Below are 14827 nucleotides of genomic sequence, written 5' to 3' on the forward strand. Positions count from 1 at the left end.
CACTTGATTATATATATTTTGATATTATTATATAATTGTATTGTAGTCAGCAACGTGTTCACAGCGACTGATTGGTTCATGCCACTCACGTAGTTGGTGAAATAAGGAAGGAGGAAATTCTTGAGAAAGCAGGAAAATTCCGAGTCATCCCTTAAATAAACGGACAAACATATTTCAGTAAAACGTTCAGGGTTGGTGGCTGGTGTTCTGGAGGCTCGTCTGGACTCTCTTCTTTGCAGCCTCCTGTGGGTATCATGGGGGCGCCATGACGCTACCGCCACCTACTGTCTGACTGTGCTCATTGCAGTGAATGACGTATTGACAAAATACGTTGGCAAAAAGGAAAAAAAAATCACCATGACGGGGCCTAGTTACTTCCAATTCCATTTCCAAATGGAGTCTTCGATAAACAGATGAAACTGAGTCGAAGTGACATGACTCGTCAAACTCGATAAAAGAACCAAAATATGAAAGAGCACGATTTATTACTAGCACAACATCCAGAAAAAGGCTGTCACTCCGAGGCGGAGACTGTGAGCTGCATGAATTATAATAATGTCCTCTAGTGTTAAGTGAGATCTTGCTCTTCCTCCTCCTTCATCCTCTTCTTCAGGATTTCACCAATTTCAGCCAGCGGGTTTGGCTTCGTGCTCAGGCTCTTGGCGAAACTGCTGAAGCTACTGGCCTCTGTTTCTCTGTGAAGGAGACGGAGTGGCTGAGTTTGGGAAACAGTGAGGCAATGAAGAGGTGAAGGCTACTTACAGGAATTTCCGTTTCTGTGCTAGGTTCATCCGGTTGACACCTGGCTGCGGTCGCTTCACCGGTCTGGAGGTCCAACACCACAGGAGCAACAGCACAGCTCAGTGTTCAGTGGCTCGGCACATGTCTACAAACATCACATCATCATGCAGCGCCAACTCACAGTTTGTTTTTCCGACTCCGGGCCCGGGCAGCAGGGACTACAGAAGAGGGCGCCATGAGCTCAGAGAGTTCAGGCAGGGCGTCGACCAGCGGCCTCATGTCTCCCACCACCGGCATGGCTCGTCTCTGCAGCGCTGCAGCCTGATCCGCCTTCATCTTCGTAATCGACCTCATTTCTGATACGAGAGCTTGGGCTTAACTTCCACTGAAGGACAGCAACTTTGGTTTATACCTCCCCCAAGGGTTGTGTTTTCCACAGCGTCTGCCTGCCTGCCGGCCTGTCTGTGTTCTAAATAACTTGAATAGTTACGGAGTGATTGGGATAAAACATTCAGGACACCTGACAAGGGACATGGAGCAAATGACTTGTTTAGTGATATCAAAATATTTTTTCAAGGATTTTTTTTTAACATTGGGAGAGATAACCATTTTCGGCATTTGGGATACAGGAATTCTGAAGGACACTTTGTCACTGGGAGATTGTGAAGCTGATGGTTTGCACTTTTCTAGTATTATAACTCACACTTCTGATGAAAGTTCATCAGGATGTTGCTTCCAAATTAGAGCCATGGTTCATCAGTGCATGACGTGCAGGTGTCAGTCATGAGGTTGGTGTCTTTTTTCAGTTTATTTTCGCAGTGAAATCTCCTGAAGAGAAACTAGAACCTCAGGAGACCAGAAGAAATCCAGCAAAATGATGACCTACAGAACCACAAGCCAGTTACTGCAGCTGGAGAATCTGAGAGACTTTGGTTTTATCACATTTATATTATTTGCTTTAACACAATAAACCCTCAGTAACAATATTAGTGGCTACACATGCTCTGAGGGATGGTTTATTTAATCAGTCCTTTGATGTGTTCAGAAGGTTTGATACGTCCAACATTATCTGAGGCAAGACGATGGATCAGAAGAGAGTTATCACACGTTATGAGCTCAGTGATGAACACACACTTTAACCCTTCCCTCCCCTTGTCTGAGGAACTCAATCTCAATTCAGTCTCTCGGTGAACCTGCCGGACTCCCAAAAACAGAATGGACTTCCTATGAGAGAAGCTGACAATCTCTCTGGGAACAGAAAATCTGCTCCGTCTCAATCTCTCGAACAAGCCTGACCAAATGATGTTTACAGCTAGTGATGGGCTGGTGAGGCTTCATGAAACAGAGTCCTCTTTTACTGAGCCCACCAGATGGCGCTCTCTGCTCTAAAATCTTTGGATTTGAACAGTCATTCCAATGGAACCTCACCTCATTTTTAAACCAACAGCACCAACTGCTGAGCTCTAAAAATAAGGACACTGTTTCATGAAGCCTCACTGGCCCATCACTAATTATGGGACATATAACGTACCAGAAGAATATAACATGTAATTCATGTTAAAGTACTAGACTGAATTACACTTTCATTCATTCAATTCAACTTTGGATTTGCATTAGAAGGACTTCGGAGTGTGTCAGAAAGGAGACCAACTTTGTGAGTTTAGACTAGTTTGGAGGAGTTTTGAGTGATGCAACAACAAAGATGTCAACTCACTGTTGAGCCATCGCTCCCTCCTCTCCTTCATCTTCTCTTTCTTTGGTTTGAGTTTCTTTTCTCTGGGTCCTGGAGGTCAAACACATATGCACACAGTTAGCTACAGTCAAAGACATTTCAGAGACGTGGAAAGGGAAAAACAATGTCACTAAACAGATACATTAAGGTTTCTTTATGAACAAAAAGTGACATGTCCAAAACCATAGAACAACAACAGGAATACCAGCCCAATATCATAAATATACAATGGCCAGGAGGTACCTCTCTCAGCTAGCGGAGGAACCGCTGGCACTTCTTTGACGTCGAGTGTTTGTTTGAGAGACTCTGTAGGGATGACGGTGCCTTGAAAAAGTCCAGAGGGGAAAGTGATGGGTGCAGAGACCTGCAGGATAAAACAAACAAGAAAAGGTTTTCTAATTCAAATTGTCCCACACACTATTTGACCTCTGTTTGTGTGTGTCTGTGTGTATATATATATATATATATATATATATATATATATATATATACATATATATATATATATATATATATATATACATACACATATATATATATATATATTAGTGAAGTTAATATTGACAGCATATAATATATAAATATAAAATATGACAACATCATCCCGTGAATGTGACAGTCAGACGAAAGAAGAAATACATAACGTCACACATAAACTTAATAATAATAAACATTACTAACACGTAAATAACTAACTAAATAACTACCAGTGTGGCTCGGACAAGCTCAACGGCCCAAGACATCCTAAACGTAGTCAATGGAAGATGAATGAATGAATAAACGTCGACTATAACACTCACGAAAACACAATGACGTGAACAATTAGTGACGAAATTAACGGAACATAAGAAAACTCTCGGCACATGCACAGTTAATGGCGCACATCAGGCGCAGTAAGCAGCAGTTCAGCACTGATACAGTCAATGTTCGAGACTGGAAAACAAAAAAACATTGGTACCTTTTCTTTATGGGGAGGTTCGGGCTGTGAAATGTTTGTGTCCCGACTGCAAGAGTTGAAGGAAACTTGTTGGGTGTCCTGCGACACATCCAGCTTCACCGCCTGCTGGTGAAGCTTCTGGCGAACGTGCTTTATCTTTCCAACCATGGCGACAAAAGTCACCTCAAATAGCAAAACAGACTGAGGACGATGGTTGTCAGGACACGATGCGAGCAAGCTGCATGATGAGTTCTGCGCATGTGCAGGTGTGAGTGGCGAACACTTGGTTGCGTCACTACAGCTACTCCACTGGGACAAAACACACGCTAACGCTTTTGCTGAACAATGGTCCGTTTTTGTGCCAATTTCAATGTCGAGTTTTTTTGGAAATTAAACTTCAGATTAACGTCTTGAAAACAACTTCTATTACCCACTAAACATGTATGTCTTGCGACAGGTTCTACTACGGCGTCGGGAATTTATTACGCTTGAATAAATAACTTCATACTAACGTCGTAAAACTCTAATCCCACGTAGACAAATGAACAGGTAAAGGTTCCTATTTCCAGCCATTAGGTTATAGTTATTGTTGTGTTAGGTTATGTTCCTCCTGGCGCCAGTGTTTACAACTACTTAAAGAAGAAACGTTCTGCATTTTTTTCACAATTCTCATTGTTTGTTTTCAAGCATTATTTTAATAATCACACACAAAAAATGTGTAAACAATACAATTTATTAAGTATATATTTTTAAACATTTTGAATCATGATGTCACACATTTCCCAGCATCTTTACATAATACAGTGAGATCTAAATGCAGCAACATTTACAGGCTACTATTTACAACTTTCTCCATAGGGAAAAGACACAAACGTTTATTGTTGCTTAATTCAAGTATCCATGTCCCTGTGAGCTTCGAGTCATATTGTTCGACCACATTTCGAGTCCGTAGTGAATTTGTTCAAGGTCATTTGCATATTTTGGGAACATGACTTTGAACGAGACGGACCTCGGATAAAACAGCACCTAGAGTATTTAATATTGTCTGAGGACAAAATAAAACACAAGCTAAGTGAGGCGTCACTGTTCACGTCCGAGTACCACCCTGGTCCCAAGAAAAACAAAAGAAGATCGAAATTTAATCCTCTTCCCAATGAACAAGCAGCCAATAAAATCATTTCTCGTTTATGTACACGTCTTTTTTAAAGCACTGAACTTGATGCGGCATGCTACTCTATAAATTCTTAGACAAGTACATTCAGATGATTTTCGAGGCCAGCAGCCCCACATTGACAGAAATTCATGTTCACAGTGATTCTGATTTTTTTTTTTTCTTTTGGAAAAAGTTTTGAGGCCTTGACTCTCGAGACACCATTTACATTCTTCTCCAACAGGCATGAAATGCATCACGTTAATATAAAATTAAGCAAAACTCAATTGTTCATAAAATGTGATTGTCCTGTATTGGTTTAAGTGCAACTCATGATCAAAAACAAAATGAAGGAGCCGGCAGGAGGCGCTGCTGCAGAATGAACGTGGCGTGGCTGCCGAGTGCAGCTCCGTTCCTGGATCGTGATCTCCAGGGTTTGCCCACAGCTCGTGTCTCAGCAGAGGAGGTGGAGCTTCTCTGAATTCACATTGTCAATGTGCTGCTTATGGCGGGTAGAGCGACCCCCCTCCCCCACACACCCGCCCCAGCTTCTCATCGCAGAGCTGGGTTCCAGCTTAACATGGAATTCTGGGCACGGCTGTGTCGGGAGCGTTTGAGGAGATGGTCCAGAGACACTTGAGGGACGACTCGGTCGACTCCACACACCTCAGCAGACCTGTGACTCGTGGGTTGTGTTTGGGGGTCACTGGTGAGGACAAGGCGGTGAATCTTGGGTCTTGTCCTCCTGCACTCACGCCAGCTTCAGCGTACTGATGGGGAAGGACGGCATGGTCACCATGGTTACCGGGTTGAGCACAGTCTGTCCCACCAGCTGAGGGTGGTGGGTCATCATTGGTTTGCCCACGATGGTGGCAGTGGCGGGGCTGGGGCCGGTGCCGTTCACCTGCGTGTGGTTGAGAGTGTGTGTGATGTGGCTCAGCACGGTGGGCTGGGTGACGGCCACCGACTGGGGGTAGAGGGCCGGCAGGTGCTGCCCCAGCTGGGCCACAGAGTGGACGGTGATGTGGCCGATGGGCTGGTGGGTGGGTGCCAACTGCACGGCGCTGGTGCTGGTGGCTGGGGCCAGGTGGGCCACATGTTTGGGTGCCTGGATGACTTGGCTGACTGCTTGGATGACGGAGGGGTGGGACACGGAGGCGTGGGCGATGACCGACGGGTGTAACGTGGGCACGCCGGCCACCTGCGTCTGAGCCGGCGTCTGCGGGGCGGTGGCACTGGAGGTAGTGAAGGGGGGAGGGCCGGCTGGCTTGGGCGCCGGCTGAGGTGGAACCAGGGCGTGCGGCTGGTACTGCTGAGCCGCTCGCTGTTGGATGGGGATGTGCTGCGTGACGAACGAGGTAGTGGCTGCTGTAGTGGTGGGAGTCTTGTGTGCTTCGGCTTTCGCTGCTTGCGGAGGGGCGGGCAAGGCTTCTCTGGGGGACAGCTCCTCCTCCATGTCATCGTCCATGATGTCCTCACCTTCTGCAACAGCACCACAGGAACACATCAGCCAACTCATCCAAAGTCAAACTGGGAGAGAACCATAGCATGACTGGGGTGGTCCCATAGAAATCTGGCTTTCAGGCCACTGCAGTGCATGGTTTGAGGAAAAAGCAAGGTTTGAAGCGCCCTGGATTTTTGGATTGTCAATCAGCCCCCAGATGAACAAAAATAGGTCATCAGGAGCATCGACCACGTTCGGTTCACATGACGGCACTATTTAGGGCAAAAAAAAAGTTGTTTTCATAAAACCCCAGTTGGTTATTCTCCTTTGTTCCTTACAAATGAACTGAAATCAAGAGTTTTGTTGTCATTTTTATTCTAACACGTGATCAGCTGTCTTGCGTTTTATAACTACACACCTGGAGTCTTTTCATTTTCCAATAAAACATGTGGCTGATGGGCCCAGAACAACCAACAGATACGGGCGTTAAAATACTCAAAATACTCTCTGAGTCCTACCTGAGGCGGTGGAGGTGGACGCCTGGTCCTCCTCGGGCTGCACCGTCTGCCTCAGCACTCTGTCGATTTCGATCACATCCATCCACTGGCTCAGCTCATTCTTCAGCCCTGCTAGCCGCTGCTGGGTCGCAATCTTCTCTCGCGCCAGTCGCTCCATGTCGTGCTCGTACTCCTTTTCTTTACGCTTCAGTGTCTGAAACAATTGAAAACAAAACATTCTGTCATCTGAAGTCATGAACAGGGAGAAAACCACAGCGCAGAGGAGACTCCCAGGTAGAGTGAAGTCTGAGTGCAATCGGGTTAGAGAAGCAGACTGACAGACAAAGCAGATATACAGGACAATACCAAGGCCATCAACAGGGAACATTTCTGTAGCCTGCGTTGCAAAGCCTTTAGATGCACTTTCTGAGGCCAAGTTTAGCGGACACTTCATCAGAGCGGTGAGTTGTTGGACATGTGTAAACACGGAAGGAGCAGTAAACGTGTTCAACATGGCAGGACGAGCACGCGGACAGGAGCTGAAGGAGGTGGAGCTTCCCTGCAGAAGCTCTCTGACCCAGTTTCACCCATGTCCCAGTCAGCTGACACACAAAATCCAACAAGTTCCTATGGACTAACATGAAAACCACAACTTCTCCTAAACAAACTCGACAACAACTGGAAACTCTGTGTGTCGAGTCCTGACCCACAGCCTCTCGGAAACAATGGCATCTGGATGACTCAGGGTCATAAAACCAGACGGCAAACTTCCTATTGCTCTTGAAGTAAACACTCTCATCTAGAATGAGTAAGTTTGAAATGATCCGTGCGTGCGTGTGGTTTCTGTCAGAACGGTTTTGTCAGAACCTCTCACCAGCACAGAAATAGCAGAGAAGGAACCCGTGTAATTTGGCACCTGTCTCTTGTTCTGATCCGGGATTAGTTGTACTGAGCTGCAGCGCTCAGATCCTTCCAATGGTGGGAGGAAGTCGGTCAGGCATGAAAACACATGGTTCCATGGAAGTTCAAGGTACAGTCTTCCTGAAACTGCTTCTGTTTTATTGAAACTAAATTCAGCCAAATTATTATGAGAGGTGAGCTGGATGAGCCGGCACATCCTTCCTGTCCATCGAATTCCTCCTGACAATGTGAAGGGAAAACACCACTTAATATCACCAGTCCATTGTACGGAATGGTCAAATGAAAAACGTCACTCCTGAACCCTGCATGCTCCTCCTCATTAACAGAATGGACCCACAGCAAAAACCAATTCCAGTAACAGGCCGGGCATCTCTTCCCTAAACCCTCGTGGAACACCACTGTCGGCTTCTCAACAAATCCGTTTAGAATTGGCATTTCAGCCGCAACGGGAAGACGTAAACATCCAGTGACATACGATCATGTGATCCAACAAAAGGAGCAGTTTATGTGACATGACACGTATCTGAGGGGCGTCTGTAGTGTATTCACTTCACACCTGTGGTTTGCAATGACCCTACGTCAAGATGTTGATCCAGAATCATGCACAATGGATCCAGACACACACAGACACTTTACAGCCACAGTCCTGCTCCAACCTTGACAGATCTGATGACCAGACCGGAGTCCCCTCCACCAGGACGGACTGATCTGAATGAGTTTGAAGGCAAAGTGGTTCACACACACAGCACCGTCACGCAGGCTGAAAGGTAAACAGCTAAACCTGATCTGCAGGTCTGTGGCAGATGGAGCCACATGGCGTCATGATCCAGCTAAGGACCTCGCCCCCACCGCCCAGGTGAAAGCAGACCTCTCCTGTGTTCCCCGTGTGCACATCAAGGCGGAGTGGGCTGCAGCATTAAGTGAGTGGAAGGTAAACACGGCCGCAGCACACTCACAAGCAATGAGAGTGCCAAGCACATGGCCCCACAGAGAACAGCAGGGGGGGAGGGAGGGGGAGCGGAGCGAGACATGCTGTACTCACTGACTCACTTATGCAGCAGACTGCACAAGGTTGGCGTTCTTAAAGGGCCAGCGGCACAGAGGGCCACGTTGCAAACACGCTGCTCAGCCCTGCCTTGTGACCAACATAAAGCCTTCTCTCCGCTTCACGTGGTGAGAGGAGCCACACAATTCAGGCTTTGTCTCAAGCGAAACTTGTACCTCCTTCTGGAGGACACACACAGGGATGACCTGGATCAGCCCAAGACCTCCTCACTTAGTTCGACGGAGATGACTTGACCTGAGCATCCAGCAGCCTGTGGTGCGTTCACACCACCTCGAGCCGCCCCTTCCCTCACTGGTGCGGTCAGAGAGCAACGTTTCCCGCCCAAACCATCCAGTTTTACTGGTACTGTCTCATGCACTGTAGTGCAGTTAAATACATCTGCATCTTGTGACAGCCCGACATGAACTTGATACTTACATTTAAAAGTTCACTTGAATCATGTGACATCTTGTGATCATCACATCAATCATTTCAACAGCAAAAAACATGTAAAAATAATGACTTTCAAGAATTCCAGCTACTAACCACATGCTGCGTGAGGTTCAAATGTTTACAGTCTTGTACAGTTTATCAATGTATAGATCAATGTTCTAAACAACACGAGAATCTTTTTTATTCAGCAGATAAGAATCTAGTTTGTATTTACAGTTTAAATTATTAGAGGCTAAAATAAGTGTTGCTGCAACGATGTAGTGTTGTGTCCCTCCGTGTGTTAACTAGCGAGCTGTTAGACAAATGAACGCAAGTGATTTGTAACTTTACCTTCCTTGTACCGTGTTCATTTACAGCGTTGATAACGCTGGTGTCACATGTCAGCCACTAGAGGCGCCACACGCGGGCGGAACAAGCACCGTCAGCTTTGCGGGGAAATAATGTGGCGTGTTTACGGGTACGTGCTCGGGGGAGTGGCGAGTCGTTTCTGTGAGGGGCGGGGTCCTGGCAGGGGGGTGACGTCACGCGACTCAGTCTAGCCATGTGCTCGCTGCTCATGTGGCCTTAAAAGCTCAGAAGCAGGAGGGAGGGAGGGATCGGAGGAGGAGGCGGGGGGGGGGAGTCGGGTTTCAGCTTCATGCTCCACCAGGAAACATTTTGTGGACAAATATGACAGCGAGACGCGGCGATCTGTTTGACAGAACCTTCTTGGACAGGCGAGCGCACAGACGAATGAGAGGCCGCACTGACGTCAGAAAGCAGGATGTTCCAAGTTGCTGAGTCACCTGCCCTTGGGCCACAATGAGGAAATAAAAACAAAACGACTAATAAGGAAGTGTGAACTTGAAATGATAGGTGTGAGGCGAAAGCCTCTTGTTGAAAGGTTATTCGAGTGTGTTGGAGGACTGGTGAGGGGAGGGCAGCCTCTATTGTCGCGCCAAGATGACAGAGCCTCGACATGTTTTTCTCTCTCTGGCAACCACTTCACATTCCATTCTCTCGCTCAACTCCTCAGAAAGAAACTGCTCTTTCACCCATAGCTGCCACTAAGTTTTAGTGTACTACACCATCCATATTTAGATCCACCATCGGAAGTTGAAATCATTGGGCCGTAAAAGAGTGTGGATAGTCGGCCACATGGGTGAGAGGGGGAGCGGCCGGTCGCTCTGCCAGCACAACACAACTCACCACACCATGTTGCCTAATCACACTGAGGGGAGGGCGGTGTGTGTGTCAGCCTACACTGTCCTACTTTCTTCACGGGTTCTTGAGCAGTCGACGGCTCCTGGAGCGAACACGCACAGCAAATGACCGGCGGCACGTCTCACATGCAGATATGAATGTCTTGTTTTCCACACTTCACAACTGTCAGTCATTAAAAATAAAACAGTCAGCTGACTGGAGTGTTTTTGTTCAGACAGAAGAGACCGAGAGGAGCCAAAGAGACTCTTGCCAGAGGTGACAGTATGAACACACATAATTCACTTTACCTAGGTCTTGGTATCCACTATTTTCCATCAGGTTTTGTTAAATTATCCAACCCAAAGCTACTCCAAACATTACAAGACCTTCAGATTGTTTGTTTACACTCCAAAAACTCTCTGTTAGCGATGATGCTCTGATGCTCTTCCTTCCATGTCAAATCAATTCAGACATGTTTGGACTTTGCTTCAGATCAATAGCAAACGTGTCTCACCCCACAGGTCTCACTCTGTTTTCACAGCAAGTTTTCTCTTCAATTGTAAACAACAATCAAATTACTCTCCATAATTGTTTGCATTCCAACTTTTCATTGGATTATAAGATTGCAGGAATATGGACTTGTGCGCCCGAGAATGTTATTTCGTCAGAAGTCATAAAGCTGCTTTGACCCCAATCAAGTGTAAAGCATGTGACCTGACAGGGCTGGGAGCAACATGAGCATGAAAATGTAGTGAATACAGAAACATTCAGCTACTGTGGGGAAATGCAGGAACGTGAACCTGCTCTCACCCACGTAATGATGCCTGTAAAGTCAATGGAAAAGGACGGAAAGAAGAAGCAGGAAACGTTTTCACGTCAACACCCAAAAGCTCTCGTATAAAAATGTCACGTGATCGAGCTCACAGCTCGAGACCACGCCCCTAAAGGCCCTAACTGGACCAACTTTAAACCGTGAAATCAGTCTGTTAAATCTAAACCATGTAAGCTTCGACTGATGTGCCGCCTCGTCGGTCTCGGGGTGAAACTCACAGCACAGTCTGGTCGCCTGCTGAGAACCAAGGCCTGGCACCTGCGTACTTCTCTTTTCCTTTCAAGCCAGTGAACTGAACCTCATGATGAAAAAGCGGCCGACTCACCTGGATGTATCTCAGAGCACTTCTCAACACACTCAAATTGGAGGTCTTCTTCTCGTCAATGTTGGGGATGTTCTTCTTCAGGGTCTCAAAACATTCCTTCAAGTGCGCTCGCCTATAAAACAGGACAAACCCATGTCTCACATTTCTGTTGGATGAAGGCACAGTCACAAAACATCATTTCAGAGTGACTGACAGGTGAACCCCACCTATTTTGTTCGAGCTTGTTGTGACCTTCTCTTGTGCCAGCCCTGCGAGAGGAAGACAAGAACATGTGACGCCTCCGTTCAAGTATGATGCAGAGTATCAGAAACCAGTCACTACAGTCTGACTGGAGCACATGTCTCACCCTCCTGGTCGCTTCCTGAGGTAGAGCTGTCGCCCGGCGTCAGGAGGACTTCCCTGACTGCTGACACCGTTCTGCAGCGGCGCTTGAGGAAGCGGGAGGAGCGGCGGCGGCTGCTGCTGCTGCGGGGAAGAGGAGACGATGGACCCTGGGTAGTGCTGGAACAGATGCTGCGGGGTCTGCAGACTGCTGCTGCTATTCTGGTGGATGATGGGCTGATGCGCAGGCTGTTTGTGGTTGGCCGTCACCGCAGAGGTCAGGTGGTCTGGGGTGGTCTGCGGAGAACGTGGAAGAGCAGCGGCGGTTTGCTCGTGAGGAGAATGAAGGTCCCTCTGTGCGGCGAGCAGAGGGGGAGCAGCTGGCGGGGAGAGCATCGCAACAGGCAGAGTTGGTGAGCCTGAGGATTTTGGGGCGACAACTGGAATGGGGATGACGGTGATGGGCATGGAATGGGGCGGCAGAGGGGGCGGGACAGGTGCCGGGTCGCTGCTGGGCTCGTCTGCTTTGGAAACATAATCAAAGTGGATTTTCAAGTTGTTGTTCTGATCCGAGTGACTTTGCTGCTTCACACGCATCGTCTCCTTCAGCTCATCGTCTATAGAGAGGGAGCACAGAGGAAGAGTACATGAGCCAACACAGATGAAGTGAACTGTTCACAACAAAACCACATTCTTAGCCATGAGATACCAATTTGATTTCAACAGATAACAATTGCAGCAAAGTGCATCATTAAAAGTAGTGAAATTGTGTTGTCTGGTAGATGTCATGATTCTAAACAGAGACCATTCATGTCTGACAAGCCGTATTTATCCAATGCTTCAAAGAGATATTACAACTCAGTGGAGAAGAGGAGGAAAACAAACTATCAAAAATTGAACTAAGTGTCAGCACAGAAAGCTTCCTTCTTTATTAGTAATTCAATAACGACCTGGAAAACAAAAGTTACTTTCTTTCCAGCCAACTTCCAGAACCACTGCCTCAGAGAACCCTTCAAATCACATGACCCTCTGGTGCAGAAGGACTATAAAAGTAATGTGAAAAGCGAAATCATCGGAGACGCAGAAGAGGGCTGATGATGCTTAGGTGGACTTCTTGGCGCCAAAAATAAAACAATTGGAAGCTAACAAAGGAGTTTTCTCTAACATTATATAACTGCAGCACGTAGGGAAACACTGGCCTACTTTCCTGCACACAGTGACCTGCTCCACAGCAGCAGGAGGAGAACTTCTCCCCCAATGCAGTGAAGGGGGAGGAGTTTAGGGGAAGAGGCAGCAGAGGACTCACTCTGGACTTTTCCACAGTACAGTAAAAGTCTCCATAAAATAATAGTCAGGAAAACTGAGGGCATATTTCCAACAGTCAATAAATGGCTCTTGCTTTTTCTTACTTAACTGCAGCAACAAACTATTCACCCACTTTTGGAAACATAAACAGCAATGACTCACTTTGACCTCGGAGTACCTGTATAAATATGACCCGGAAAAAAGTATTTTTGACACTCTAGAGATTTATACAATAGGCACAGGTTTTGTTTATTATGCAGTTCTTTTGACAGACATTAGATTTGTCATCATCTCTATGATTTCTACATAATCACTGCTTTGGTTCGGCTTGACATAATATAAGTTTCCAAATATCTGTTTCCAAATTAAGCAGTACACTAGCATTAGTATTACTAGTACACTAGTATTAGTATTTTTTAGATGTTCGCAACCTGGGTAGCTTGTTTGTCTTACAATGCAGACGGTAACGCTCTGGAGGACTCATTTTCGTACGACGAAGTGCCTCTTTAAGCGACATGTTGCCAAGTTTTGACACGCGCAAGTGATTCATCTCGTACATAAACAATCTTTGTCAAGCATTGCCCGGCACGCACGTGGTGGAAGGGGCGTGGCTACGCCCTAGCTCTGCATACGTCATCAGCAGACACTCGAAGCTCTTTTGAGCGTCTGAGGCGCCAGAAGTGTTTCCTCAACGATTTACCCAAAAACAACAAGCAAGTGCGCAAACACACGGGCGCTGGAGTCAATATGAGCAGGACAGGTCCCGGCGTGGCACCCTGGAACACGGTGTGCGCGCCAGCCTCGGCGGGTTCAGGCGCTCGCGGCGGCGCCACCGCCCTAATTCTTCAGTGTTTTGATTCAGACCGCGGTGTCGAGCGGTGACAAACTTGAACAATGAGCGGACGAGACTCAGTCCCCGGGCTCCACACGAACATCTGAGGAGTTGATCGACCACCTAATATTGGCGGTTATGCAACCAAAATAAGTTGGGAAATGAAACTAGTTTATGGTTAAGGTGTCCTTTAAAGGCGGACCTGCGTTTAACGCCATGCACCATGAACGAAATACAGTTTGGTCCCACAACCGATGACCTACATGACTGCTGCCGCCAGGACTGTCATTATTGCGTGCAGAGCGTGAACTGGCTGCTCAATGTCCGTCACTACAGGCGAGCTGAGCCTATTATCTCACCCCACCAAACACGTCCGTTTATTAAGAGAAAAAAACACCAACTTACCACGTGCTTTTTGTTGTTGCAGCGCTTGCAATTCCAAAAACTTGGCAGCTTCTAGAAGCGTCTCGATACTCATGTTCATGCGCGGTGGTGGACAGGAGCGGGTTCGGAGGCGTATCGCCGAGAGACTTTCCCAGACTGGAGCGGGCGCAGGAGCAGGGTAATCGGACACCCCCCTCGGTCAAACTACCACCAGCGTACGGGAGTTACAAACAAGATGGCGCTCAAAGTAGTAGAGACAAATAAGGTTTGTGAATCACGCAGCGGAGTGTCCGCCCACTCGCACGCGCTCACCCCCACTCTTCCTTGGCGGGACGAAAACACGGACTGGCTCAAGACTGGAAATGGACTGCATACGGCGTATACAGCCTCTAGACGGTGTGAGTCAGAACAAAGCTGTTTTTGACGGCCTTTCCCGATTCCATCGAGGCTTCACTGAACGGAAAGCGGGTGACACCTTGACCAGAGACAGACGAACGTCCAACGGACTGCTGCGGTGTTGCCTAGCAACGACATCCAGCTGTTATTATTTAGCGAGGACACGTGGCACCCTCCACCGCATCGCCTGCATGTTGTCCTCCGGGGAGAGGTCGGCTCAGGTCATTCCACCACTGTTGCTCAACCCCACTCTGCAGCAGGAGACTCACCGGGCACATTTTAACTAGTGCTGTGTAAAACCTGCTCATGAAACCACCCCGCGTCGGTGAA

At 47.4% G+C, this 14827-nt stretch overlaps 2 protein-coding genes across 2 annotated transcripts; both read right to left on the reverse strand.

Moving 5' to 3' along the window:
• Window positions 1-481: 481 nt before the first annotated feature.
• slx9 (SLX9 ribosome biogenesis factor) lies at window positions 482-3664 on the reverse strand. The gene is made up of 6 exons (XM_053873389.1): window positions 3432-3664; window positions 2717-2837; window positions 2456-2524; window positions 923-1097; window positions 763-825; window positions 482-695 (listed from the first exon to the last, which is right to left on the reverse strand). Exons 1-6 carry the CDS (start codon window positions 3576-3578, stop codon window positions 569-571), a joined length of 702 nt encoding a protein of 233 aa, XP_053729364.1. The 5' UTR covers window positions 3579-3664; the 3' UTR covers window positions 482-568.
• A 448-nt stretch (window positions 3665-4112) lies between these two features.
• Window positions 4113-14354, reverse strand: mnta (MAX network transcriptional repressor a). Its single transcript, XM_053873388.1, has 6 exons — window positions 14123-14354; window positions 11606-12197; window positions 11466-11507; window positions 11260-11371; window positions 6523-6715; window positions 4113-6042 (listed from the first exon to the last, which is right to left on the reverse strand). The coding sequence occupies exons 1-6, from the start codon at window positions 14199-14201 to the stop codon at window positions 5312-5314; spliced, it is 1749 nt and encodes a 582-aa protein (XP_053729363.1). The 5' UTR covers window positions 14202-14354; the 3' UTR covers window positions 4113-5311.
• Between the last annotated feature and the right edge of the window lie 473 nt (window positions 14355-14827).

This window comes from Synchiropus splendidus, chromosome 8 (genome assembly GCF_027744825.2).
Source record: "Synchiropus splendidus isolate RoL2022-P1 chromosome 8, RoL_Sspl_1.0, whole genome shotgun sequence".
NCBI classification, from domain to species: Eukaryota; Metazoa; Chordata; class Actinopteri; order Syngnathiformes; family Callionymidae; genus Synchiropus; species Synchiropus splendidus.